Source organism: Papaver somniferum, chromosome 8 (assembly GCF_003573695.1).
Source record: "Papaver somniferum cultivar HN1 chromosome 8, ASM357369v1, whole genome shotgun sequence".
NCBI lineage: Eukaryota > Viridiplantae > Streptophyta > Magnoliopsida > Ranunculales > Papaveraceae > Papaver > Papaver somniferum.
This window is the reverse complement of record NC_039365.1, coordinates 2,770,969-2,797,364: the sequence shown is the minus strand read 5'-3', so window position 1 is coordinate 2,797,364 and position 26,396 is coordinate 2,770,969. Positions and strand designations below refer to the sequence as shown.

The 26,396-nt window shown below is 36.4% G+C and overlaps 1 protein-coding gene and 1 long non-coding RNA gene across 3 annotated transcripts; one reads left to right on the top strand and one right to left on the bottom strand.

The window, feature by feature from the left end:
- Positions 1 to 443: 443 nt before the first annotated feature.
- On the bottom strand, positions 444 to 2,899 carry LOC113301232. 2 transcript variants are annotated; one of them, XR_003336114.1, is made up of 4 exons: positions 2,603 to 2,899; positions 1,999 to 2,281; positions 1,648 to 1,734; positions 444 to 998 (listed from the first exon to the last, which is right to left on the bottom strand). It is a non-coding gene; the product is annotated as an uncharacterized LOC113301232 (long non-coding RNA). The 2 variants fall into 2 exon arrangements; XR_003336113.1 differs by having other exon boundaries at positions 1,999 to 2,278.
- A 1,570-nt stretch (positions 2,900 to 4,469) lies between these two features.
- Positions 4,470 to 7,098, top strand: LOC113301639 (FBD-associated F-box protein At4g10400-like). The gene is made up of 4 exons (XM_026550426.1): positions 4,470 to 4,609; positions 4,932 to 5,900; positions 6,041 to 6,199; positions 6,333 to 7,098. The coding sequence occupies exons 2-4, from the start codon at positions 4,944 to 4,946 to the stop codon at positions 6,627 to 6,629; spliced, it is 1,413 nt and encodes a 470-aa protein (XP_026406211.1). The 5' UTR covers positions 4,470 to 4,609; positions 4,932 to 4,943; the 3' UTR covers positions 6,630 to 7,098.
- Positions 7,099 to 26,396: the final 19,298 nt, after the last annotated feature.

The window sequence follows — 26,396 nt, the reverse complement described above, 5'->3', positions numbered from 1 at the left end:
ATCTTTTTCCTTTGGCGTTACTGCATAAAAATAAAACAGATTTAGTTTCGTTTACGCGGCCAGATTTAGATTTTCGTGGGCGTTCCTACAAATCATACAGATTTTCTTCCCCCTATTAATCAAACCAACATTTCTGCCCCAATTAATCAAATCAAGTGATTTCCATCGTCCCCATTAATTTAAATCAAATTTAAGAATTTAATTAAAAATTAAATTAAATCAAATCAAATCTGCCACAATCAAAGAAACAGAAACACTTAGCTTGATGATGATTCCATAACTGCGACGATGTAAATCCAAACACCATATTTTTTTCCCAATAACTTGTGTTTATCATCCATGTAGAAAAAAAAAATCAACCAATTTCGTTCTGCGATATAGCATCGTGCATGATAATGTCTTGAAGTAATAATCAGAAAAGAGAGATAACAACTTTCTATTAGCCAGAGTGGGAACCATATTGCACAAGTATAACATTCTTTTTATACAAGAGAAGGGAAAACCCTAGTATTCTAATGGACCGCACATCCATGGACCATAGGCCGTATAACAGTTTGTTTATTATAACAAATTGGGTAAATTAATTATATACCCCTAGTTTTGACACCCAATAAATATACCCTTATACAACAATAAATATACTCATACCATTTGAAAACCTTATCTATTTGAAAAAAGATTACTTTAATATAGTATTTATTTTTATTTCAAAATACAATAAATTTCTTTCCCTACCACTTCACGGTGACCACTACCACCATTCCACCACCATTAGCACCACCACATATCCACCACCACCACAAAAATTAAACTACCATTCCACCACCACTGCTCAACGAACGCTACCTACTAACTGCCACCACCACTCCACCACCGAAACACCACCACTGGAACATCGCCACTGCCTCCGCTGCCACCACTGCTGCCGCTGTCACCACCACCGCTTGTGCCACCACTCGGTTGTGTCAACAACCAAAGTTGACCCCCAAAACAAATATCTGAAATAAGAAGAAAAAAAATATGGCGTCAACAACCGAAGTTGATATCTAATATATGGGTCAACAACCGAAGTTGATCCCAAAACAAAAATGAGAAAATAAAAAAAAAATAATAATAATAATAATAATATGGTATCAACAACCGAAAATTAGAAATAAGAAGAAAAAAAATATGGTGTCAACAATCGAAGTTGATCCCAAAAATATAGTACCAACAACCGAGTTGATCCCAAAACAAAAATCAGAAAATAAAGTAAATAAATAATATGTTGTCAACAACCGAATTTGATCCCCAAAATTAAAAATTCAGATAATATCATATTATTTATGGTATCAACAACCCAAGTTGACCCCAAAATCTAGTATCAACAACCCAAGTTGACCCCAAAATCTAGTATCAACAACCCAAGTTGATCCCACAAAACGTGAATCGAACACGTATCTTCTGACATGAAGTCAGTGTGCTACCATTACACCATAGGTTCGTCTAATATACAAACTTTAATATTTCTACAATTCAGTTTTATACTATTTAAGCAAATAAAATTGTTGAATCAAGAAATAAAGGTTACTCACAAAAATACAGACGAAGAAACGGCGATGATTAGTTTTGTGCAGTAGAGAAGATAGAAGAGCTAACATCAGTCACCTGCTTACTGAGAAGTTGAATTTCATTTTCCTCTTTTGACTCGTCTTTTTCCAAGGTTTTACTAATAGATTACGGCAAGGTGTTACTCTGCAATAACAAAAATGATTAATTACGAAAAAATTAATACCAAAGTAACGAGAAGTTGAATCTCATTTTCCTTGACCATAAGCATACACTATGAAGAGATAGTACTGTAAAGTTAAACTTAAAGCCACAGAGAGGAGGGCATAAGCATGACCAAAGCAAAAAAACGACGAACACACAAAATATTAACAAGCTAGTAATAGTTCAGGTCCAACTTTAAACTCCCTTTGCTGCATGCAACAAATTTAAAGATGCCGAATTACCCACCTAGATGAAACAAGAACCCCTTGTTCTATTTGAAGACAACTCACCACCATCTCTATTGTTCGCCCTAAACTACAACTCACCACCCCCATTTCCAGTACCTAATCCATACTAATACTAATCAACTCCACCATGCATATCCAGTACCTGCTCCTCACCGCATACAACTATATCACGACCAGTCCTTGCCATCTTCATATCACCAGTTCCACCGCAGTTTACAATACCAGCCTCAAAACCACCAAAACTCCCCCAACATCACCTCCACTGCTACATATCATAACTGCTAGTGCATCAAAAATGTTTTTGTGAATTCTTTTTGTACATAAACGAAGTTGACAAAGACTGGTGATATAGTGTGGATTTTACTTTAAAATTAGTAAGAAAACAAATTAAGAGAAAGAATGACATGAAATGGGTGCCTCATTGTCTAATAAACACACAATTAGTTAAGACTCGATGTATAAAGATTGTTGAACTTAAATTAGGACAGAAATCAAAGCCTAAACAAAATGATATAGACACATATAGTAAACAAAAATTGCGTCTAACAGATTAGTTACTAGGTTTTAATTAAACAAAATTGAAAATTTCATATTCTCCTTACCGGAATTTCTATAATCAAATCCTAAAATGTAGTATCCATTGAATTTTCATCTGGAGCTTGGAAATCTTTCTTAAAACCGAAAAGAAAAGGATGAACGACTCATGATAATGATTTTCTCCGGATCTGATCAGTTGATTATTCGACTGATTTCGAGAAAAAATTATTTCTAGATGATTATTCCGCTCTCTCTCAAATGAAATTAGGTTACAAATTAGGTTACTACTTGAATGTTTGAAGGTGGACTAAGAGGTGGTGTTGGAGCTGATGATGGATGTGGCGGAGTTGTTGGTGGTGGCGGAGTTGTTTGTGAAGCTCATTAAAAGAAGGGTTAATTAGAGCAAGTCTTATGGTGGAAGAGTTCCATCTTCCACGCCACCTTAGTATTTGGAATTGTGGATGGAAGTGCAAGTGTAGTGGTGGAATAGTGAAAACACTATTCTTAATAGCACTAAAAAAACGCTATTAAGAATAGCGCTTTTTTCTCAGCCGTTAGATTTCAACAACTCATTCTAAATCTACGGATAAAAAAAAACGCTATTCTTAATAGCGCTTTTTTTAGTGCTATTTTTATTAGCGTTTAGCGTTATTTTTATTGGCGTTCAAATGGATTCCACGAAACCGTGGAACCCTCCTTGGATTTTTTCTGTGGAAGACCCCAACTTGGAAGCCACTAGACTTGACATTCCATGGTTTTTCCACACTTGGAATAGGTTGGATTCCACCATAAGACTTGCTCTTATACTAGTACAACCGCTGCCACGGTGGGAGGGCCGATCGAAGAAAAATCTGAAGATGGGGTATGTCTGCGACTGTTTTCGTCCCCGTTTCAAAAAAAATAATATTTTCACCTTATTTCAGAAAAAGTGATACTTTCGCTCAGTTTCAGAAAAAATGATACTTCCCCCCGTTTAAGAAAAAATGATACTTTCACCTTGTTTCAGAAAAAGTGATACTCTCACCCCGTATCAGAAACAGAACGAAAGTATCACTTTTGCTCAAACGGAGTGAAAATATCACTTTTTCTAAAACGGAATGTGAATGTATCACTTTTCCAGAAACGGAAAATTAGTCGATCCATAAATCAAAATATGTTTGCATGATGTGTTATGCATCCTTTGTGGTGGTTTGCATAATGACTATGTATTAATTTTTCGAAAATTGTGTCTAAAGTGAAAATTATCACTTTTCTTGAAACGGAGGGAGTAAGCATGTACATACATTTTATTAGTTGCAATAGAAAATTAGTTGATGTATAAATCATAATATGGCTACATAAAAGTATTATGTATTCTTTATGGTGGTTTGCATAATGGATATATATTTAATTTTCTAAAATTGTGCCTAAAATGATAAACACTTCCGAATTTGTCTTAAAAACTCTAAATTTGATATTGTTGTTTGTGCTCATTGCGTATATTTTTTTATAACCTTTCCAATGAGACTAAATTTGTAAAATTCTAGATATCTTATGTTAAAGTTTGTAAAAAATTTAAAAGGCACGGGTTTTTAGATATGTTATATTAAAGTTTGTTTTCCAATTATATCCCTAAAAGAATAGGATACATAATGAAAACTAGGATACATAAGGCATTATGTGAAAAGGTTTCACCAAAAAAAGCCTCACCAAATTCAATCTTTTTAACAAATTGAACATTTTTGTTAGGCCATAAAAGGGACTCCCTACCTTGGGGTCCTTTGGGCCCTCCGGTCCGTCGGCCCAATAATTACCACTTGATTTAAATTCATTTGGAAACTGCCCCCGTGCCGCACGTCTGTGAAGTAGTCATAATAGTCCACTTCAACATTTGAATGTGTGCTGGGTAAAGTGGGCTAACTCCTTCTGGCACTCGGCCCTTGGTAAGTTTAAGCATTTCGGCATTTCAACCCTCTCTTTCCAAAATACTATCAGAACTTCGGCTTCATCGTCATAACCCACTGCTATAATCAAACCCTGTAATCTAGTTCTCCTACATTATGATTGCTGCTAATCCGGCTTAAGAGAAGAAGGTATGTTGTTATTTGCTCAATCAAATATTGTATTTTTTATTGTCAAACTTTTTTTGAAAAAATTAAAACCCTAACTTAATGAGTTGTTGTCAAATGAAAACCTACAACTAAACGCTATGTCAATTACAACTTATGGTACAAACCCAGTTACAAGTTGATTATAAAAATGATGGTTAGCAGTAATCGAATTTCAGTTTTCTATTGTAAAGTTTTCTTTAATTTGCATCCAACTTTCAATTAGATAACTTGGGAAACAGAATTTTTGATTGCAATGCAAGTGAACTATTCTATCTACTGACTGTATGTATTGCTTTTCATGAAGATCATCAAAGTCATGGTTAAGAAAAAGAAACTACTAGAGGGAATAGATAAAATGATGGTCGGGGTAGAGGAGGAGGAGGATAGGATTAGCAAATTATCTGATCCCCTCCTTCGCCATTTCCTATCTTTCCTTCCTTTCAAGCGTATCGTTGCTACCAGTGTTTTAGCTAAACGTTGGAGGTTTGTATGGAATTCAGTTCCTATTCTGAAAATTCAACATCTGCTATCCTCTGATCCAGCCAAAGACAGCGATTTACATATCAAGCAGTTTGTGAATTTCATGGATAGAATGTTCATTCTTCGTGATTTGTCAACTATAAAGTACTTTTCTCTCCTTACTTACATTGAAGATGAATATAATATTAATTCGTGGATATCCGCTGTTATAAAACGTAAAGTAGAAGAGATAGATCTGTTGTTGTTGCCAAATTCGGATGTATATTATTATTCACCCTTTCTAATTCCCTCAAGTCTTTTTACTAGCGAGTCACTGATTAAGTTAAGTATGGTAGTGCGTGTTGTTCTCAATCTTCCTAAATATGTGCATTTTCCTAAACTCAAGCTCCTTAGACTTATGGGTGCCAGAATTAATGATAAGTACTTTATCGAGCGACTTCTGTCTAATTGTCCAGTTCTTGAAGACTTAAGCCTAGATTCATGCACATGGGACGGTATTGATGATTTATGTGTTTCTTCTCCTACGTTAAAGCGTTTATGCATCGATGGACCTCTGATGCTTCCCTGCGGAGAGATTAAGATTAATGCACCCTTATTAGAGTATTTAAGTTATACCCATTTTCTTGTAAAGAAACATGTTCTGCAGAGCTTTCCAGTGCTAGTTCGTGCACAAATTCACCCGGCAGCTGTAACTTCTGAAAGTAGTATTCCAGAACAAGGTTCTAGTTTAATTAAACTTCTTGGAGAGATTTTCAATGTGAAGCATCTCTATGTTCATGATAGACTGTTCAAGGTATGTTTTTCTTTTTTTTTTACTACCCAATTATCTGTTAACACGGTGTAAATTATGACTATTAACTTCTTGCTGTTTTGCTACTATGGATAACAGAATGGCTTACAACTGATATTTTCTTTACTCTGCCTTATGATTAGGCACTAGCTCTTACAGATGGAGGTCTCTTACTGAAGCTGCCTATGTTTCATAATTTAAGCCACTTGGTAGTGATTTGGAGTTATCCTTCTTCAATTGACATAGCACTATTGAGGTTGCTCCAAATCTCGCCTAAGCTGGAATCACTTGTCTTCCATAATGTAAGTAACCTTCTTTCGAAACATATATTCTTTGTATGCTAATCAAAATATTGAAGGATGCTAGGAGAGGGATAAATATTGTTTTTTAGGCTTTGCATCACTAATAAGTCTCCTTGGAATAACTATTATTTAGGGAAATGATTATCAATCTAACAAGGATGATAGCTGGAAGCTAAATATTGTGCCAGAGGGTTCGAATATTGTGTCTGGGTTGGAGCATCTCAAGGTGCTTGAATTCCTGGAATTTTGTGGAGACCCATGGGAGATGTATGTGATAGAAATGTTTTTGAAAAATGCAAGATTTTTGCAAAGGTTAACCGTCAAAACTTCTTATAGGAGTACTTTATTAAGAAAAAACAGATTGCAAAGTACTACAGAGTTACTAATGCTTCCAAGAGCTTCATCCAGTTGCGTGATTAAATTCTCCTAAAACATCTTCAACTAAGATTACGTCTATTCCTTGGATTTTTGGGCTAATCTACTGATTCCTTCCAGAGTTCTGGATATGCTTCCAGGATCAAATTGTTTCTTTGGCTTTGTCAACAACATATGTTTATGGCAGGGGTGAAGGAAAATTGACAAGATTACAGATCTCATGTCAGAAAAGGACAGTTGCTTGTAGAGTTGCTGCGGTTGGATACCACCAATGAATTTCGAACTTGAGACTACTTTTAAACTATTGGTGTCTGCATCAGCCATGAATTTACTTGGGAGGTTAAATTTCATACTAGTATAAAGCCTGTTGAACTAGCGCATGTATGTTTCCTAAGCTGGATTCAAATGTCGCCTTATTTTTCTTAAATTTCGTACTACTTTTAAACTATTGGTTGCCGTGCTTTACCCTTATTTTTACGAACATGTAACTTTTTGGATTCAATCTAGCGCATGTATGTTTCTTATTTCTTTGTCCATGAGTGATGATGTTTTGGGAAGCAAATGGAGGGGTCTGGATTCCTTGTTGTCACCGGAATCACCCTCAATAGGTCTCTCAGTTCATGTGATAGAGTATCCATTCCTGGCCTCATCGACATACCAGAGCAACCTCATGAACTATTTAATACACTTTACCTCTTTTTAACTGTTATCATAAGGGGTTAAATAACGAAAGATCTTATTGACGAAAATGGCGAGGCAAGTCTTGCCGAAGTACAATTGATCTTTCTGCATTAAAGCATACAATAACATCTAGACACTTCATCCCCTAGAAAATCAGGTGTTTCCATTCACGAAGACCAATTTTTGTGGATACACGACTTGGTAGGAGTTGGTCCTTCTTCAGAGAGGCGGCAGGAGTAAACTCTAGAGTAGTACCATGATGAGCCATGAGGTAGTGGAATGTTGGAGGATAACGACCACCCTGCTCCACTGGATACCCTGATCAATAGAGAGAGCCATGAGCCATGGCTTGGTCATTCTATTATCGGGCTTAAGCCTAAGGTTCTCATGTTTAGTGGGCTTTAGACACTCTAGTCCTGTCATCTTAAGCCTAATACTAGAAGGTTCAAATTCATCAAATCCTGAACGAGTTGATCCTTTTAATAACAATTTAGTCCAAAGCGCTTCTTTTGTATGACAAAAATACCCATCATGCGGGATATGATTTGTTGGTCATTCAATTTCCATTCTTCTTTTTCATTTCATGGAATCAGGGAGCGTAGAGAAAATCGAGAAATCTAATCTCGTCGTGTTAATGGAAGTTCAATCTCCACGCCTAAATATGATAATCAAACAAACACTCCATTCAGCTTCAAAAATTGAAATCGTCATCAACAATTCATCTTCTTAAGGATTAACTCAAAATTTGGAGGAAAAATCAATAAGATTTAGATGCAGATTTCATGATTGAAGGCGATTTGCAAGATAAGTTGAATCTGTTCTTATTATTTGATATTATCGCCACTATTTGATTTGTTGATTTTGAAATCGATTTCAAAAAATTTTTAACGGTTTCAAAAAACTAATTACTTCAAGTTGGCACCAGATCGATAATAAAATTTATGTATAGATCAGATTTGAAGGAGATGATACAAAACTTCTATAGGTGATAATTACTTTTCATTTGATCTATTTTTTTTATTGATAGCAAAAGTGATGAAAATGTTTCCTATTCAATTGTAGTTGGTTGCACGAAATAATCTACGGAAATTTAATAACTCATTTTCGTAAAATTCGTTTTCATAAGAATCCATTCAAGAAACTTCCCATAGATTTCTGAATTTTGGATTAATTTTATCATTATCATAACCGTGTAATTTTTGAATTGTACTTTGCAGAAACCTGGAGCGATTGTTATCAACGGCGATATGAGAGTTTCAGTTGTATAATAACATGACTGGGCAAAAGGAGATCTTTATACGTAAAGAAACAAGATAATTTCGGATGTATGCAAGAAGTTTTTTGACTAGAAACCTCATTCAACTCATCTCCCTCGGTAATATGGTTCGTACAGACTATTTGATATGACCTTTGTCATGTTTAGTTGATGTTAGCCTTGATTGATTTGATAGTGGAAACATAAGAGACTTATGTACTCCTATTGTCATGTAGGTGAACATGGTATCAAATGAGGGTTACTATGAAGGATTTCTTTTGTCGTTCGCTATTTGTAAGAAATTTCATTTATATTCTACTGCAACATCTAATAACACATCTTCTTTACATTTAACTAAAGTTAGTTATCATTAATAGAGTGTGTACTTAGATTATTGACGGATTCATCTTTGGAACAATATATGTTGTTCTTTGAGGGTGAAAACAGTTTCTGCTGATTTTGGTAATTCAAGTGTGTGGGTGAGAAACGGGTCTAAATCCTAAACAATGTACTGCAAAGGAGTACTTTGATTCGAGAGATCAATCTGTAAAAATCCGTCCTAAACCAAGAAATGGTCGTTCCAAACTTGCTTCGGTCACAAAGTGAAGGAGAAGGGTTGGTCTAGGGAGGGAAGCGAAGAGAGTGTTGAGACCAGAATAGTTGATTCGGGAAGAGTAGTTGATTGACGACTTGTATCAAAAAGTGGAAAGCTAACAGATGGGAAAGCTAACAAGTGATTCTGAGTGTTGTATCTCCTAACCCAAACCTGTCCTTTGGTGTAAATAGATGAGACCTATTTATACAAGTCGCAACAAAAACGTACCCTGGTCTCGTAATAGGTTGAAATGGTTGAGTAAATGGAAGAAAGCGGTAACGGGTAACGCCTGGAATTGATGTTTCCATAATGAAGGAAACGTTTCACCATTACTTCTTTAATTTACTAACCGCCTCACTCTTATGACACTTTCTTGTAATGGGCATAGTGTACGCCGCACGCTGTAAACCGCCAGATCAATACCCTGATGAGCATCCCCCATTTTGTGACATGTGTTTGATGTCTCGAGTGTTTTCGTGGAAAACGTGTAGCATGTTGCTATTGTTTGGCAAGTTAACATTGCGAGGCTTGCCGGTTCGGTGGTGACTTTCGACGGCCGAGATTTCGCATCTTAAGAGGAAGGTTAGCCGTTGATCGTGGTTACCTTCCGTTGGTGGCCGGTGGCGTGGCCACGGTGCTGGCATGGCTTGCGCATGCTCTTGGCGTGGATAATTAGGGTTTGGTGCCGTGACCAAAGAATTGGCATAGCTAAGTATGTGCCGTGGCCAAAGAGACCTCATAAGATGTTCATTATCCAAAGGGGAAATCAAAGTAGGGATTAGATTAACAATGTCATCATTTATTATAGGACTAGAAGTAGTGAGGAGAGTTTCAAAGTGATGATTAAGACAAAAAGAAATATTATCCCTACCTTCAACCCAAGTATTATTTCTATCATATAAACCATCAATGTTGTTTCTCTTTTGTCTTATTATGGCATTTTGGTGAAAGTAGTGAGAGTATTTATATCTCCTAAGAGAGTAATATTTTCTATACCTTTAATTTTCCATAGTTCTTCTTCATAACAATGGAGTTTTTGGATTTCAGCCTTAGTTTCTAAAAGGAATTGGTCATTTGGTCTAACATTAGGATTAGTCATTATTTGGTCTAACTGATTGTTCATCCTATTAAAATTATGCTTGATTTTACCAAAATCATTCCTATTCCACTTACTGACTACTTTGTTCACAACATCTAATCTATTAACCAGAACAAAAGCCTTAGAACCCTGAAAGTTGGTTTCCCAGGAGAACTTGATAATGTCTCTACATTTTTGTTCCCCCTGGAAGAGACCAAAAAATTTAAATGGCTTAAAGCCATCATGGCTGGGAATAATGGTATTTAGAAGAATGGAGGAGTGATCAGATCCTAAATGGTTTAAATGTCTAAGACTAGCATTGGGGAATAGAGCAAACGAAAAGGAGTTAGACATACCTCTATCTAATCTCTCCTCAATATGGCAATTACCATCCTGGTGGTTAGACCAGGTGAAAGGAAAACCAAGATACCCTATATCTAGAAGACCAGCATTGTTAAGCAGAGAAGAGTACTTTCTGATATCAGAACTATTAGCAGGGTTACCTCGTCTTTTTTCATGTTCATGCAGGATTATGTTGAAATCTCCTAGGACAAGCCAAGGTTTGGTCATAGTAACACCCATTTTTTTAACTAACTTCCATGATTCATCCTTTCTATTATCTTTATAAGGGCTACCATACATACAGGTTAATATCCACTCAGACTTAGATTTTTCATCCCACACACTAAAATTTATCTTATTATCATCTTTATGAAGCGCAGTTAGTTTAACAGTTTTATCCCAAGCTACAGCTAAATCACTAGTGGAATATGGAAGTTAAACAACTGTCCAGACATGAGGTAATATCACTAAAAACGACTGTGTTCATCAGCTCTAATATTGAAGTGGTTTTTTCCGAAACGACTGTGTCTCACAAACGTGCAATTCTTTAAAACAACCACTTTTGCCGGCAGTTATATACTGTAAAACTGATGACCACAGTTGTTTATTTCTATTATATATAATAAAAAAAAGGATTTGATTCTGCTGATTCTAAGCTGATTCAAGTGAATCTAAGCTGGAATCATAAGTGACAGCAAAACTAAAATTAAAAAGGAAACCAAGTAAAGATTCATATTGAAAGATGGATTCAATTTACAAATTCAATCATTAAAATCACCCAAGTTTAAAATGTGAAAATTTCAATACTAAGAACAATGTTAAACGTGAGTCTCATTCACAAACCTAACAACCAAAAACTTCAACAATCTCATACACAGTTTAATATATTTAACCCGCAAGACTGTACCATCTATACCAAGTAATATGAGAGAATTAAAACCAAAGATAGGTACCCAAGAGACTTGAGAAATTGGATAAGTTCCACTTTGCAGCTAACCACCATGGATCATTGTCTTCCTAAGTTTTCAAGAGGTCCCTCTTAGCATTACAATCCACAACTAGTTTGGTAGATTCTCATCCATCGGTGATTAGAGAACAGAACCATAGTAAGTTTTAACAATTAAATAACCAAGAAAACAGAACCATAGTAGTACCTTGATGAGTTTCTTCATTAGTGACGGAAATGCAGCAAAGAATATGGTCGAAGATCTTAGACGGGTTAGAGCGAATGCAAGTATCTTAGAGTCAGTAACGTGGTCGAGAAAGATAATTGTACTACTCAGATAAGACTGAATCAGAGGCTCTGAGTCTTTCCATTTTTGAGTTTTCTTCAACCTCAGAACAGTATGCTTCTCGCAGTCAAACCCGGGATTTCTAAATGTGTTCGAAATATGTTATCGGCTTCACGAAGGGAAAAGTTCACTATCTTAACAAATATCTTGCTACTTTGAATTCTCTATGAGATCGCATCGATGGCATCACCAGATCCATATTGACAGGCAGCTCGGTATGCATTCAACAGATTAGGAAGAACAGACAAGATCCTTACCTCTACAATCAGTCGACACCAGGAATCAATTATTGCAGTATTCAAAGGCTTGCCAATGCTGGAATCAGCTTCCACCATATCCTGGTCACTAGTTTCGGCTTCTTCATCAGAATCCTGCAACAATCAAACCCAAAAATATTGGGAAAAAAACTCTAATGAGGAAAATACAGATTTCATAACTCTCGCTGGTGAAGCAAAACAAGTAACAGATTACATATAACCCCAGCAATTTATTATAAAAAAAAGTTTTGGTAGAATTCTCATTCCAAATAACTCTAAGATTAGCACAATACAAAGAAGGTATGAAGCTCAAAAAACTTACACTATATACTATCTTGCTCAAGTTCATCAGCATGAGCTTCCAAAAATTCTGCAAATTCTGGATACTGAATAAAAAAATTAAAACACGGAAATCAAACATCAATAGGCTGAAACAGACACGTGAGAACCAGTACTGCAGGAAGTAATGACCCTCCGCAGGCAAACAGATTCCTAGATGCACAAGTGAGCAAACAATCAATGTCAGGAAACAAAGATATTCAATGTATGTACATCTAAATCCAGTATCTAAAATCGAAAATGAAAATAAAGTTATTGAAATTTCAACTACTATAGCAAACACTGATGTTATATGAATCTTACAATGTCCTACTAGGTCAGTTGGTTGCCAACAAAATCTACATCAATTTCTAGATACGGGAATTGAACCTGCGCGTGGTGGATTCACAATCCACTGCCTTGATCCACTTGGCTACATTCGCCCCCTAATATTTAATGGGACGACCATTTATCTGAGGCCCAAAGATGAACATTAGATACTCCTTAGTTTTTACTCACATAATTCTCAAACCAACAGGATAACCAAATCGACAATGCTCCAAGAGATAAGCTGATGGAAATACCATAGTGGATACGTAGTGCATCAGACAGAATCCCACATACATCGACAATAATACAGATTGTAGACTATAATATTAACTTATAGCATACCAACTACAGATACAAACTCTAGGGTGCAAATACCGCATTAAGGTTCATAAAAATTATACTCGCAGTGGCAAGGATTAATAATATACTGCAGCTTTAAGGAACACTCTGTCCAGAAATAATATCTAATCACCATAATCTACTGAATTCAATGTGTCTACGAACCCTATCCAATATCAACTCCCTTGTACTTGTTAGTCAATGAATGCCAAATCATTTCCATTTCATTTTAGGGTGATTTTGTACTCAAGCACTCATATATTACAAGTCCTAACATACTCAGTTCTAATTTTTGGTTGTTGCCACATGAAACATTCCCTTCAATATTTTTTACATATAAAACCTACTCACTCTTATCTTATTTTCACTACTTTGCTCTAATTTCACAATTACAGCAAAAGCATCAAATATTATCATTATTGGTAGGTTTCAGATTCTCAAACAAACTCACACTACTCTTAAAGTTACTCGTTGCAGTTATTTACAGTAATGCACCATTACCTTTTCGATCAGGCGGTCCAATTTCTTCTTTTGCTTGGCAAGTTCCAAACGAAGTTCCTTGTTCTGCGCCTGTAAAGGCCTATCATTGCCCTCATCTTCAAAAAACCATTCTCTCTTTAATAACTTACAAACCTAAAAATCACTAATTCACTTACACACAACAAATTCAACTGCTAGATTTTCCAAATTTTACGGGAGACTAATTGAACCTCGTAGTGACTAGTAGCACTAAGCTCAAGGATTCACCATCTTCACAAAAAAAAAAAAAAAACACAGTTAAATGACTTAAGGAAGACATGGTATGATATTTGAATCCAGCAAAATAAATAAAACGAATTAGTGCAAGACCTTTACCAGCTACGTTGTAAGCTGCAGCCATTTGTTCTTCCTCTTCAACTTCTTGTTCTCCTGCACATCATCACGTAAATGTATTTAGATACCTGACCATCATATCCTCATAAAACTGAAAACATATGTAAGCAAAATTTGGGACAGTAAGTTTCGATCTTTGATATGAGAGTGAGATTCATCTTCAATTTCTAACTTTGATTTCTAATTATTGAGAAACGAACTGGATTTTGAATCTAGGGTTCTTGGAGTTTGTGTTGAATTTGATTAATGGAACAAAATAATAATAAAACTTGTTAAGATTGAGTTGTCGGTGGTGATGAAAGTGAAGAGTTTATGATTTGGGGACATGATATGTGGATGAAGAAGAAGGGGATCTCGTGTGCTGTGAATGAGTTAAGAAACGGGGGAATGAAAAGGTATGTATGGGTATTGTCGTCTGGAACTGGGGCTATAGAAAGTAGTTGCTTCTACAGTTGTTCTTATACTCGATAAGAGAGCCATGTTTTATTATAAAAATACCACCCAATATAACCACTGTGGCTGAAACTTGTTTAATTTTTATCAGAAAAGCTACTTTTTCTCACAGCTCATATAAGTACTACCAGTCCATGGAAGTCGTTTCTTTAAAACCTAGGAAGTCGTTAAAAATCCTTTTTCCACTAGTAAACCTCCATCTCTACCTATAGGATCCTGACGAACATGATTATAGTACATGGAGTTGTGTAAAGTGTTTTCGACAAATTCATGCAAATGTTTAGTTTCAGATAGAAAAACAATGTTGGGCTCATGTGATGATATAAATTTTCTAATTTGTTGTCTAGTATGTAATGGTCCTAGACCTTGGAAGTTCCATGATATTATCTTAACAAATTGCCAAAAATAAGAAACATTTGGATAAACCAAATTCATGAAATTATTGGGGAGGATGAAGAAATTCATAGGTTTTTCATGGAAAATTTTCATGATTGAGGACGTCAAAATACTACTAAAAGTAAAGTTTGTAAAATGACACACCTGACTAGCTAAGTTTCCCATATGTTTATCAGAAAATGAGCCACCTCTTTCAGCCACTTTATGAAGGGTCTTCGGAGTGGTTCTCTTTCCTACTGCATCCTTGGGAGCCTTTCGAGACTTAATGGATTTTTTGCTAGTGCCAATCGATGAAGGGTTTCTAATAGATCCAGAGTGAAAGGTTTGAGGATCAAAATCAGGGAGATTGAAAGTGGGAGGATTCAAGTAATTAGGGTTTTGAATTTGATTCAAGATTTGTTTGTATTTTTTGTGCTTAGGGTAAGGATGATGGTCTTCCTTGTGTTTTTGGCTATTTGAATCAAGATTAACAGTGCTATCAGGGCTGGGAGAGATTGGGGAGCATTTCTGATTTTTCTTTATGGACCACTTTCTAGACGAGGAAGAAGAAAGGTTGTTTTGAATCGATGTAGTGTTGGAGTAGTTTGGGTGAGGACCAAAACCAGGTGGGTATGACGAATCTGGGTTAACGGCAAGAGGGGCAGTAATCAGATCAACTTTTCGGGCTTTAAACGGATTATAGGAGAAATTGTTTATGTTATGGGCTTGCAACAAAACGGATTTGTTGTTAGCAGATACCAAGTGATGGTCATTTGTAGCAGCAGTAATGATTGTTTGACCACATTGATTAACTGAAGTTTTTTCAGGGATGAAGATCTTTGACGTGCTAGCCTGAGTTGTATCTTTCACTGCATGAGATCCTGAGCATAGCATATCTCCTTCATTCACAGCACCCAATATAGCAAAAGGGTTATGATTAGTGAATTGATTGTTTGTTGGAGGAGAAATTGTAGTAATTGTCACCGATGTACTTCCATGTAAGTTAAGGTTGTGAAAGTTGAACATCGGATTTACGAGATGGGGAGATTTGAGAGCCCTCTGTGCTACTAGAATTTCTCTTCGCTTTGGAGTACGGCTATTCTTAGAATGATCCAGTGACCTGCAGAACTGGAAGAGTTTGAAAGGTTGGAGAGAATAGGAGAATTCAATCCATATCTTGACCCCTTCCACCATAAAGTCTGTACCAAATGGGAGACTATGAGAAACTTAGATTTCCACCATTACCTCCACATTTTTCTCATAGAAGTCTCTACCATACGGATCTCTGAAGAGAATCATTCTTCCAGCAGGAGTCGCAATTTTCTCAAGAGCGCTATAAGTTATGTAATCATTTGGCACCCTTTTCATTGTTATGTTAACAAGAGCTCTGTCAAATTCTCTTCTTTAATCTTGTGTACTCCTTCAAAAGGTATTTGAATAATTGATAGTAATGATTCATGGATGAGCCATGGTTTTGGATAGTTCACTGATAAAATGTATGCAACATGATGGAAACGAAAGTGAAAGAAATTTTTCTTCTTTTGAAAAGTTGAAATTATAACTTCCTTCTTTAGATTCCAGTACCTTCTAGCATAGTTTTGAGCTTCTTGATGGTTGACATTAGCGTTACTATGGAGCTTTCCAACTGCACACCATTTCTCATCTTGGACAGGTTTGGGTTTTAGAGAATCAGAACTTAAACAAACCAGAGACCTGAGAGGATCTGTAGGTATTAGGTTTGCTTTCATTGACTCTGTGATCTCATCCACATAGGATTCTTCTGAAACTATAGACATTTTATATGTTTGAAAGCACTTGATGATTAGTTTAATGGAAAACCAACATCTAACAGTAAAGAAGTGTAGAGGTTTGCTGTGGTCTTTGTGTATGATGGGGTAACACAAATAGAGACTTATTCGAGAAAGCGTATGTTTGCTTTCAAAGAAAACCAGCTCGTGACTTCTGAAGCTTGTAGTACTAAGATTCTCTAAGTACCTCTTGCATGTAGAGAAATTTCTGCTGGCCATTTGTGGAGAGCATAGAGTAGGGACAGGCGCGGCAGGAGGTTCGAGCAAAGACCAATCAATTTTGATTGTATTGTAATGAATGCCTTTTGTTTTAAGGTAATGATACAGGTCCAATCTAATTAGATGATGTGTATTTGTTTGGGTAAGGTATGGTATGACAAAGTACTGTATCTGAAGCCTTTTGCAAAGGAAGAAGAGGTTTGTTTGGTACCTAAGAGAGTGAGCTAGATGGGTAGAAAGCACCAAATTTGTATTAACTTTATTGGTCAAGGTAGTGGGATGTACTTCAGAGATGGGAGGCAACATGATGAGAGGATTAGGCATGATGACAGGTTGAGAGTGACAATAGCTAAACCATATCTCAAAGTCAAAATCCAAGGTGGCTCGGAGAGACTGATTGTACGGAGACCGGACCAAAGTGATCTCCGACGAGAACTCATCGCCTGAAAACTGAAAAGAACCAAAGATTAGGATGTTATATTTTCCTTTAAGAACCAAGAGAAGATCAAGCGATTTAGTTAAAACCCAAGGTTGAAAATTTGTAAAAAAACAAGTCATACACCATTAAATCAAGGCTATGAATGAAATTCCTTAATAAGAGAGGTTGATGAGTGCCAAATAATGTATATATCTATCCCTTTTTGTTGGCATTTAACTCATCTTTTGTGCAGTAATTCTACATTTTATCCCATATTCTGTATTTTCATTGTTTTCAAGAATAAATATTTTTCTTACTTAATTTTGCATTTTTAGGTAATAAATAAAGTCTGGATAACTTGCGGAGCAGAAAAGAGTTGAAGAGTAGTGAAAAGCCGGAAGAAATTACGCAAGGAAGCCGCAAAGAATGGAGCGCACGTCCAAAAAGCTAGGAATGGGCTCAAGAAGGAAGAATTGTTCTTAAAGAAGATATGGGCTTGGCATACCCAAGGCCCAAAACCCTTACCCAAACCCATTTTCTATATCCAAAACCGCCTCCATTCTCAGCCGTCAGATTGGATCCAACTCATCATCCTACGGTCGCTCATTCATAGAGCATCAAAATCTGAAGTCTCTGCCAAACACCACAGCGCTTAAATTCCAAGCCTTCAGATTAGATTGTAATTGAATCCAACGGTCGCTCCTATGCCTGTGCATCAAAATTAAATACTCCCGCTTTACACTACAGTACCTAACATCATCTAACACCGTTGACTTCGTTGTATTTCACAATCCGACGGTCGAAGTGATTCATCTCTTATATTACCGTTAGATCTACCAACCATATTTGCATCCAACGCTCAACGTTTCTGATCATCATCTCCGATGTACATGCTCCACAGTGAAAATTCCTATACCCTAAAAACCATCGAGAGTTTTTTCTCTCATTCCCCTCTTCTCTTCCGTTCTTCTTCCTCCTCCCTGTTGCCGTACCGCTCCACCGTACCACCATGTCCGCCACCACCAACTCTGCCACAACCACACCACCTACCGCACATGGTAACTTTCAATCAACTTCATCAACATCACACGATTTCAGTGACGTGTGGAATTGATGAGAATGATTGCATGTTATCAATCGAAGCTAGAAAAGGCATGGGAAGGAGCAGTGAAGTCAGAGGAAGGATGGGTCAGCGATTGATTGAAGAAATTGCGCCATCAAAGTAAGATTTTACGAAACCCTAATTTCTCAATTTTTGGGATTTTTATAGAAAACCCTAATTTCTGTTAGGGAGAGCATAGGGAAGCTAGAGTAGGGATATGGGTATGGTTGAATTAGGTGAATTAGGTAAAACCAAACCCTAATTGTACTGTTTTCAATTTGGGGATTTTTTTTTGGGTAGAACCCTAATTGTGCTTGTAAGTATAAATATGACTGTGGGTGTGATGTAAAAATTTTATGCCTGGAATAGCCGGCGTCCAGGACTTTCATGTTCTGTTAATGTTTTTTTCTCTTCAATTTTGTGCTGTTTCATGCACTGCTCCTGTTTAATCATGTATATGTTCTACTCTTAATATCCTGTTGATGTTCATGTGTGTTAGTTTCTTTCCCTGTTTTAATTTCATGTTGATGTTCATGTTTGTTGTGCATGTTCCTATGATGTTTGTGATGTTTGTTCCTTCATTGTTCATTTGTTGTTTCAACTCACTGTCAAGAAGTGATGGAATGTTAGGTTAGAGCTTTGAAGCATTGTTTTGATTGAGCATTGGGGAGAAACTAGTGCTCACTAGTGACTGTGAGCAAACTAGTTCTCTTCCCACTCTAGTAGTATGCCTAGGCTCACCTTCACCATTTCACCTTCACCATCTCCACTGCCCTTGGCTAAAACAGCCTTGGTTTGTTCCATTTCCTCCATTGTTTCCTTGTTACTTTTGTTTTCCTCCACTGTCATTGATGTTCTTTGTTTTGTTTTCTTTGCTATTTTGTTAGTCTTCTTTACTTCATTGTCTTTGCTTCTTTACATTTTATTTATTGCATTGTCTTTGCTCCTGCTACTTCAACTACTCCTTGTTCTGCTGCTGCTGCTGCTTCCATCTTTGGCCTAGAGCCACTGTTTACACTCCTCTTTTGCTACTAAGCCAGAAGCCCTTGTGCAGCTGTTGTGCTGCTGCTGCTTCCATCTTTGCCTTGTGCTGTGCACTGCTTCCCCTACTGCTGCTGTTGCTGTAGTTGCTGTTGCTGCAGCTGCCTTTTTCTTCCTACTGCTGTTGCTGCAGCTGGTTAAGGCCTAAGTCCTGCTGCTTTCTTTGCCTTGTGCTGCTGCTACTTCTTCTCCTGTTGCCTTCACTTCTCCAGCCTTATTTGCTGCTGCTGCTTTCTCTCCTAGGCCCAGCCACAGTTTAGGTTAAGGCAAGCCCAAAGGCCTAGCTAAATCAATCTCAAGTTCAGTCCACTAAAGGCCTAGTTCTCTGTCAAGGGTACTCAAAGCCCATTGACACTCCAAGCCCAAGTTCATTATTAAGGCCCAGTTCAATTCATTTTAAGACCAACTGAGTCCAAGGCTCAGTTCAACTCAAAGGCCCAAGGCCTAAAGCACTTCATCATTACAAACAAACCAACTAAGCCCAATAGCAAATTTAGAACCCAAAATAGCTAGAACACTCCAAAACACACCCAGTCTCTGTGGATCGACCCGTACTTGCACGAGCTACAACTGACGACCGTGCACTTGCGGTATTACTGTAGGCTCGCGTTTTCATTGCGCTTAATTTTATACATATCTCCGGGCCCACCAAGTTTTTGGCCGGGGATAATTTTTAGGACCTTTTAGAAGCCTACCAGAGGTTTGAAAGACAGAGAGAGAGTTAAAATCTTTTTGATGGAAAACTCTAAAAAAGCAGAAACATCCTGCAGAAAAACCATGTTATCTCCAAGTTTCGAACAGATAAGAATCCATAGATATGAATTTAAGCGTAAGTATCGATATTCTGTTCCAATCATTAAAACATGGGTGCCTTCTGAGGAAATATATATTTTAGCACGCTCTGATGGTTTGGTCATACTTGCTCCATGGCCAACTTTTATAACTTCAGAGGTAGGAAGGCAGGAGGTGATAGATGTAAAAGCAGAGGAAGCAGTAGGCTGTACTTCTGCAAACCAAGGAAGGAGGATTAGAGAGGAGGTTTGTTTGGAGGAGAAGGTGATAGAAGAATCACAAGGAGAATTGAAGGGGAAGGGTAAGAGGCGCAAGAATAGGAATTGATTCTGTTTTTCTTTGTATTTTACTTAAATTTTCTTGATTGGATCGAAATTGGTAGAGATGGATTTTAGAATTGGGAGGGTAACAGATTCAGAGATTAAGGTTAGAGTTCTAAGAACTTTGTAGGGTTGTTGTATGTTTTTGAATTCATTGTAGACAAAACCAGAAAGAATTTTGCATCTGGGTTTATGACCATGGTTGTAACTGGTAAATGTTGTTGCATTGTTATGATTGAAAATGGTTGTTATTGAGTATTCTTGGATTGTTATTTTCGTTGCTGAGTTTTCATGAACATATTTGTATGACTCCTCTTTCATCATGAGATTTGCCCCTCATGTAGGAACTCTTTTCTATTTCAGGTTGCATTTAGGATGTTGGGTTGGTTTTCATTCGCCGTAAGAGTGAGTTTTTCCTTATTGTTGGTTCATCGTATTTTTATCTTTTTTTTGCTTATCTCCGCTAAGCTCTTTTATGAAAAAGAATTATCTATGTCGACTGAAAATAAAGATTGGAAAAGTAAAATCATTCATCCGAAATGCATTTTCGGTCTATTATCCAAAGGCTTGGACATGATTCCATACAGTGTATTACTCCAAACTATTGGCCTAAAGTCATCCGGAGCTTTTGGACTTTTAATTAACTTTGGGTGTAAGAATAGGAAAGTTTCATTTTGTTTAGGATTAATCTTTTTTTTTTTCTTTTTTAAAAATATCTTGAATGATTCTCACTAAAGTGAAGTCCCATCCCACTGATTCCCAATTATCCATATATTTTGAACCGAGAAGGTTATTAAAGGTTCAAAACATCTGTACGGCCCAAGTTATATTTGCATTGCCGCATTGCCAACTGAGAAATTTTACAGTGGCTGGCCACTGTGGTTATGGACAAAATGAGAAGTTCGGTGGTCACATTGCGGATGTCACTGTTGGATTAACTTTAACATAGAAGTCACTAACAAGCTGGTTAGGACAAGATTAGGAAATTGATGTACTCCTAAAGGAATTAGAAGTCATCTAGTTCTAAGAAAAGGAAAGACATGTAATAAGGTAATAGGACTAGAAAAAGGAATTCATAGTTCTATATATATACGATCACCAAAGTTGTGGTTGATCATATGAGCAAGATTAGAGCTTGTGTTTAGTTTTGAGAGATTTTCTAAACATCAATAAAGAGAGTTGTCTTTATATAAGCTAAGTTTCATCTTGCAGTTTCCATTAATTGGTATCAGAGCTTGTCTACACCGAGCCATGGGAGACGAGAGCACCATCATACGTACAAGATTTTTCACAAGCACAGTTGAAGCTTAACGGGAAGAATGTTGGATTAACTTCAACATAGAAGTCACTAACAAGCTGGTTAGGACAAGATTAGGAAATTGATGTACTCCCAAGGGAATTAGAAGTCATCTAGTTTTATGAAAAGGAAAGACATGTAATAAGGTAATAGAACTAGGAAAAGGAATTCATAGTTCTATATATATATGATCACCAAAGTTTTGGTTGATCATATGAACAAAATTAGAGCTTATGTTTAGTTTTGAGAGATTTTCTAAACATCAATAAAGAGAATTGTCTTTATATAAACTAAATTTCATCTTCCAGTTGCCATTAGTCAGACATGGCTCTTTGATTGAGGGGAGCCTCATCCTTGAGGAAACAGCAAGTCAAGTTCGTGGTTTATGTAAAAACCACATTATTAGCAATTAATTGATGCCTACTTCTTATCTAAATACGTTCATCCTACTACTAATAAGACAACATATCTGTCTTGTTTCTTTGGTTGGTATTCATATATCTCTGCACTTTATGATGATGATGCTGGCTAAGACCAAGATAGTGAAAGTTGTCGGGCCAAAGTAAATATGTTCAAAATCATTTTGCATTTGAAGCAATGAATTCGTTAGGAAGATATTAGCAGAGTTAAGGACTTTTCTCAGTAGTGCATCGTATTTCATTTTATGTGGCAAATTGTTAAAACCGACTGTTACAGAAATTATCAAATTTCACGAAAATTACTGATACTAGCTGTTGGACTGTTAGTAACTCCATAATCCATCCGATTGGTTTGGATAAGCAATAACTAGTGGCGCAAGGCACGGTCAAATTATTAAGCCAGTTCAGTTATGGCGCGTGTACGTATAATTGTACACATTCTGATCCTTGATAATGGTCAAAGACACAGTCTTCAGTGGGGCCCTCTCTGGTGTAAATAAAGATCACTCTTATTGATCTGGTTTTTGCAGATTTTGTGGGTCCCACTTTTTATTTCTTTTCATCATTATGAAGAGCAGCATCTTCGTAAATGTACCTACAGCACTGTACAGTGAATTTAATTTTTTTTTGTAACGAAACCCTAGTTATTATGAATCAATCCACCACCAACATTTTGGATGGACACAGACTCAGTCAGTCACCCAGCAGCCAGTGACGACGGACGAATCGAGTTTTTTTAACCTGTGTCGTTGCTGTGCAGGCAGGAAGATGAATAGTCATTTGCGTATCTGGATAATGGAGAAGATACTCTGCAATTGTATACTCTTTTTGCAAGACATGCCATCCATTTGTTGTCCCATAAGTAAATAGTAGATTCTCTCAACTTCAAATTTCTTTCTCGACTTATGTTTCTCTTTTCTGATGGCTGTTGGTCTGTGGGAAAAGTTCTCTTTTTTTCGTGTGGTGGATGTCCAGAGTCCGAAACCACTTGGATGACAATCTAAAATGTTAAGATTTCTTGAATAGTAGGATTGGTAGTAATGTCAGAAATTATAGCTTAGATTGCAGTCAATAATGAAAACCCGATAAGATAATTGTTTTTTTTTTTTTTTTTTTTTTTTTTTGATGAACATGCAACATGCTTGACATATTAAGACAAATATGTTAAAAATACTTATATATCCCTTCATAATCGTTAGTTTAGTTTTTTTTTTTATCTACCGATTGTGGATATGTTCTTCTCTTCTTTGGGAAATCCAAAATTCCATTGGTTTTGAAAATTTTGAACTTGGACTACTACCACAATCGGTAGATAAATAACATCACGATAGACAATAAACATCACGATAGATAATAAACATCACGAGACTACCGATTGTGCAAATAGAGAAATTCAAAATTCCATTGGTTTTTGAAAATTTCGAATTTGGGACAACTACCATAATCGGTAGATAAATGAACATCACGAGACAATCGATTGTACACTCGGTAGATAATGAACATCACAAGCATACCGATTGTGCAAATAGAGAAATTCAAAATTCCATTTGTTTTTGAAAATTTTGAATTTGGGACGACTACCACAATCGGTAGATAAATGAACCTCACCAGACTACCGATTGTACAATCGGTAAATATTGAACATCACAAGACTACCGATTGTGCAAATAGAGAAATTCAAAATTCCATTGGTTTTTGAAAATTTCGAATTTGGGACAACTACCACAATCGGTAGATAAATGAACATCACCAGACTACCGATTGTACAATCGGTAGATAATAAACATCACCAAACTATCGACTGCGCAAATAAAGAAATTAAAATTCCATTGGTTTTTGAAAATTTCGAATTTGGGACAACCACCACAATCGGTAGATAAATGAACATCACCAGACTAACGATTGTTCAAATAGAGCAATTCAAAATTCCATTGGTTTTTGAAAAATTTGAATTTGGGGTTGCTATCATAATCGGTAGAAAATTAACATCACGAAATAACTATAACTACCGATTATAATTTTCGTAACACAAACCAACATACATCAATATAAACTACCGATTGTCTACCGATTATGGAGGACATTTTAGACATTTCAAAAAATTTGAGATAAGAGGTGGCTTTATTTTAGTTTTGGGTGACCATATTTTGTCTTATTAATCTCCCCTAATTCTTTCAGGGTTGCCCCTAATGACGCCAGGATCAAATACTATCTCTAGCAAAAAAAAATAAAAAATCATCATCTTAATATTAAGAGAATAAAGTCATGGTAACATCTTCTAAACCTCATGTTTCCTTTCCATTAAATGAGTTTTCACTATATCTATAGGCTATAGCGGCAGCATAGCCCTTATGTACAAATGGGTAGGTAAAAATCTTGCATGCCCATGCCACAAGGCTAAGTGGGCAGTTATTTCAATTGACAACCAAAATTTTTATTTCCAGAAGTCATAAATAATTTGCTTCACGAAGAGTATAAGTTTTGTACTTTTAGAAATCATTTTGAAATTTCATTTTTAGATAAACTAATAATTTTTTGAGTAGGTATTTCTTGAGGCGTATATAAACACTCACATGCAAGAGCGTTCATGAAAACGGTCATCACATGAAACTTATTTAACAAAATACGTAATTGATAAACTGAATGACCGCAGGTTGAATCTTCGTTGAGTCACTAACAATTGGGTGAGCTAACTAGCCCACGGTGGGCAGATTGCCGAACTGAACTCGCGGTCAATCAAAAATTTCCCAACATAATAAACTGATCATTTGGTCCCTATTTAGCAGTTCGGTGTGCGCCGAAAATTCGAGAAGGCAAATGTATGAATATTATTCGGTTAGGTAAATTCCGAACTCAGTCAACGTTTCATGATACAAAAGTAATTCAGAATGATATAAACACGTCTATAATTCGCTTTTAGAAGTATGAATTTGGAAAGATTAATTCGGCATACATTAACCTGTAAAATATATCATTTTTAATATCATTCACTCTTGGTTGCTATAATTAATAATTTTTTAATGAGGCACATTGGTATTTATGACCACGGTTCATATCGTTAAAATATGATCGAAAACAATAATGTGGTGATGATGTGATACAATATTATACGGAGAATTCAGTTCTGTTTGTACTAGAAAATACTTTCAGGTACAAAACACGATTGATTGGTGATGATGATGTAAAACATGTTTAATAACATGAAATAAACGTAAATAAGAAAATCACGAATTTAACGTGGTTTGGCAAGTTTTGTCTACATCCACGAACGAATCCCCACAAGGAGAGATATTTTATTGATCCATCAATTACAATGATTTCTGATCCCATTTAGGATTTGCTCGTGTATTCTCGTCTATCAGGGCGTGTCTATTTAGGGTCGAGATTTCCCTTTATTTATATAGTTGAATATATGGTTATACCGTACTTTCGAGATAAATTTCATATGCAAGTAATTTGGCGAGCAAGACATCTGGAATGTTCCAGAACTTTCTCCGCAGCGACTTGGTTAACAAGTATTTCAGAAACTTCTAAAACTTTCCTGACGGATTATGGCACTGGATCGGTGGAAGCGGTCCAAACTGACATGGACCAGCGGATTGACTGGCGGGCCTTGACTTTGACCGATGGGTTGACTTTTTGAATTTAACTGGATGTTAACTACGACTATCGATGTCTGTCTGGAAGGACTTGCTGGAAGACTGGTTGACAAGCATAATGAGTCGATAGTATGGATGGAGGACTGGTTCATAATGATCAAAAATAGATCTTGATCGATTGATGTTGACTTCCACTGTTGACCGACAGTTGACTTTGATCATTGATTGAAATTTGACTTCATGGCAGACTGGGTAGATTAGTGGGCTGCGTCGGTTGGTTGGATATCAGATTTGGATAGTAGATGAATGGTGGTCTAAACAACATTCTGGCCTAATATGTGGTAACTATATCATGGTACAAACAAGTTCGTTAACTCACAATCACGTGTATAATTCGATTTAGACTGAAAATTCGGTAAACTAAATCGGGATTGGGTGATTCGGAAAAATTTGGAGAATTGTTAACTAGCCTTGACCCTAGCAGTTAATAAATGGGAGTTGGGAGCCATGACTCACGAGACATGATAGATGATTGTATATCCACAAACAAATTTACTGTCATTCGGTTAAAACTCCAAGCTTTTACAGCTTGCACCACTTATCCATTTCTGTTTGACAT

Coding starts and splice junctions, on each gene's coding strand:
- LOC113301639 (XM_026550426.1), top strand. CDS start 4,944: ATGGTTAAGAAAAAGAAACTACTAGAGGGAATAGATAAAATGATGGTC. Junction 5,901..6,040: donor TTCATGATAGACTGTTCAAG/GTATGTTTTTCT, acceptor CCTTATGATTAG/GCACTAGCTCTTACAGATGG. Junction 6,200..6,332: donor AATCACTTGTCTTCCATAAT/GTAAGTAACCTT, acceptor ACTATTATTTAG/GGAAATGATTATCAATCTAA.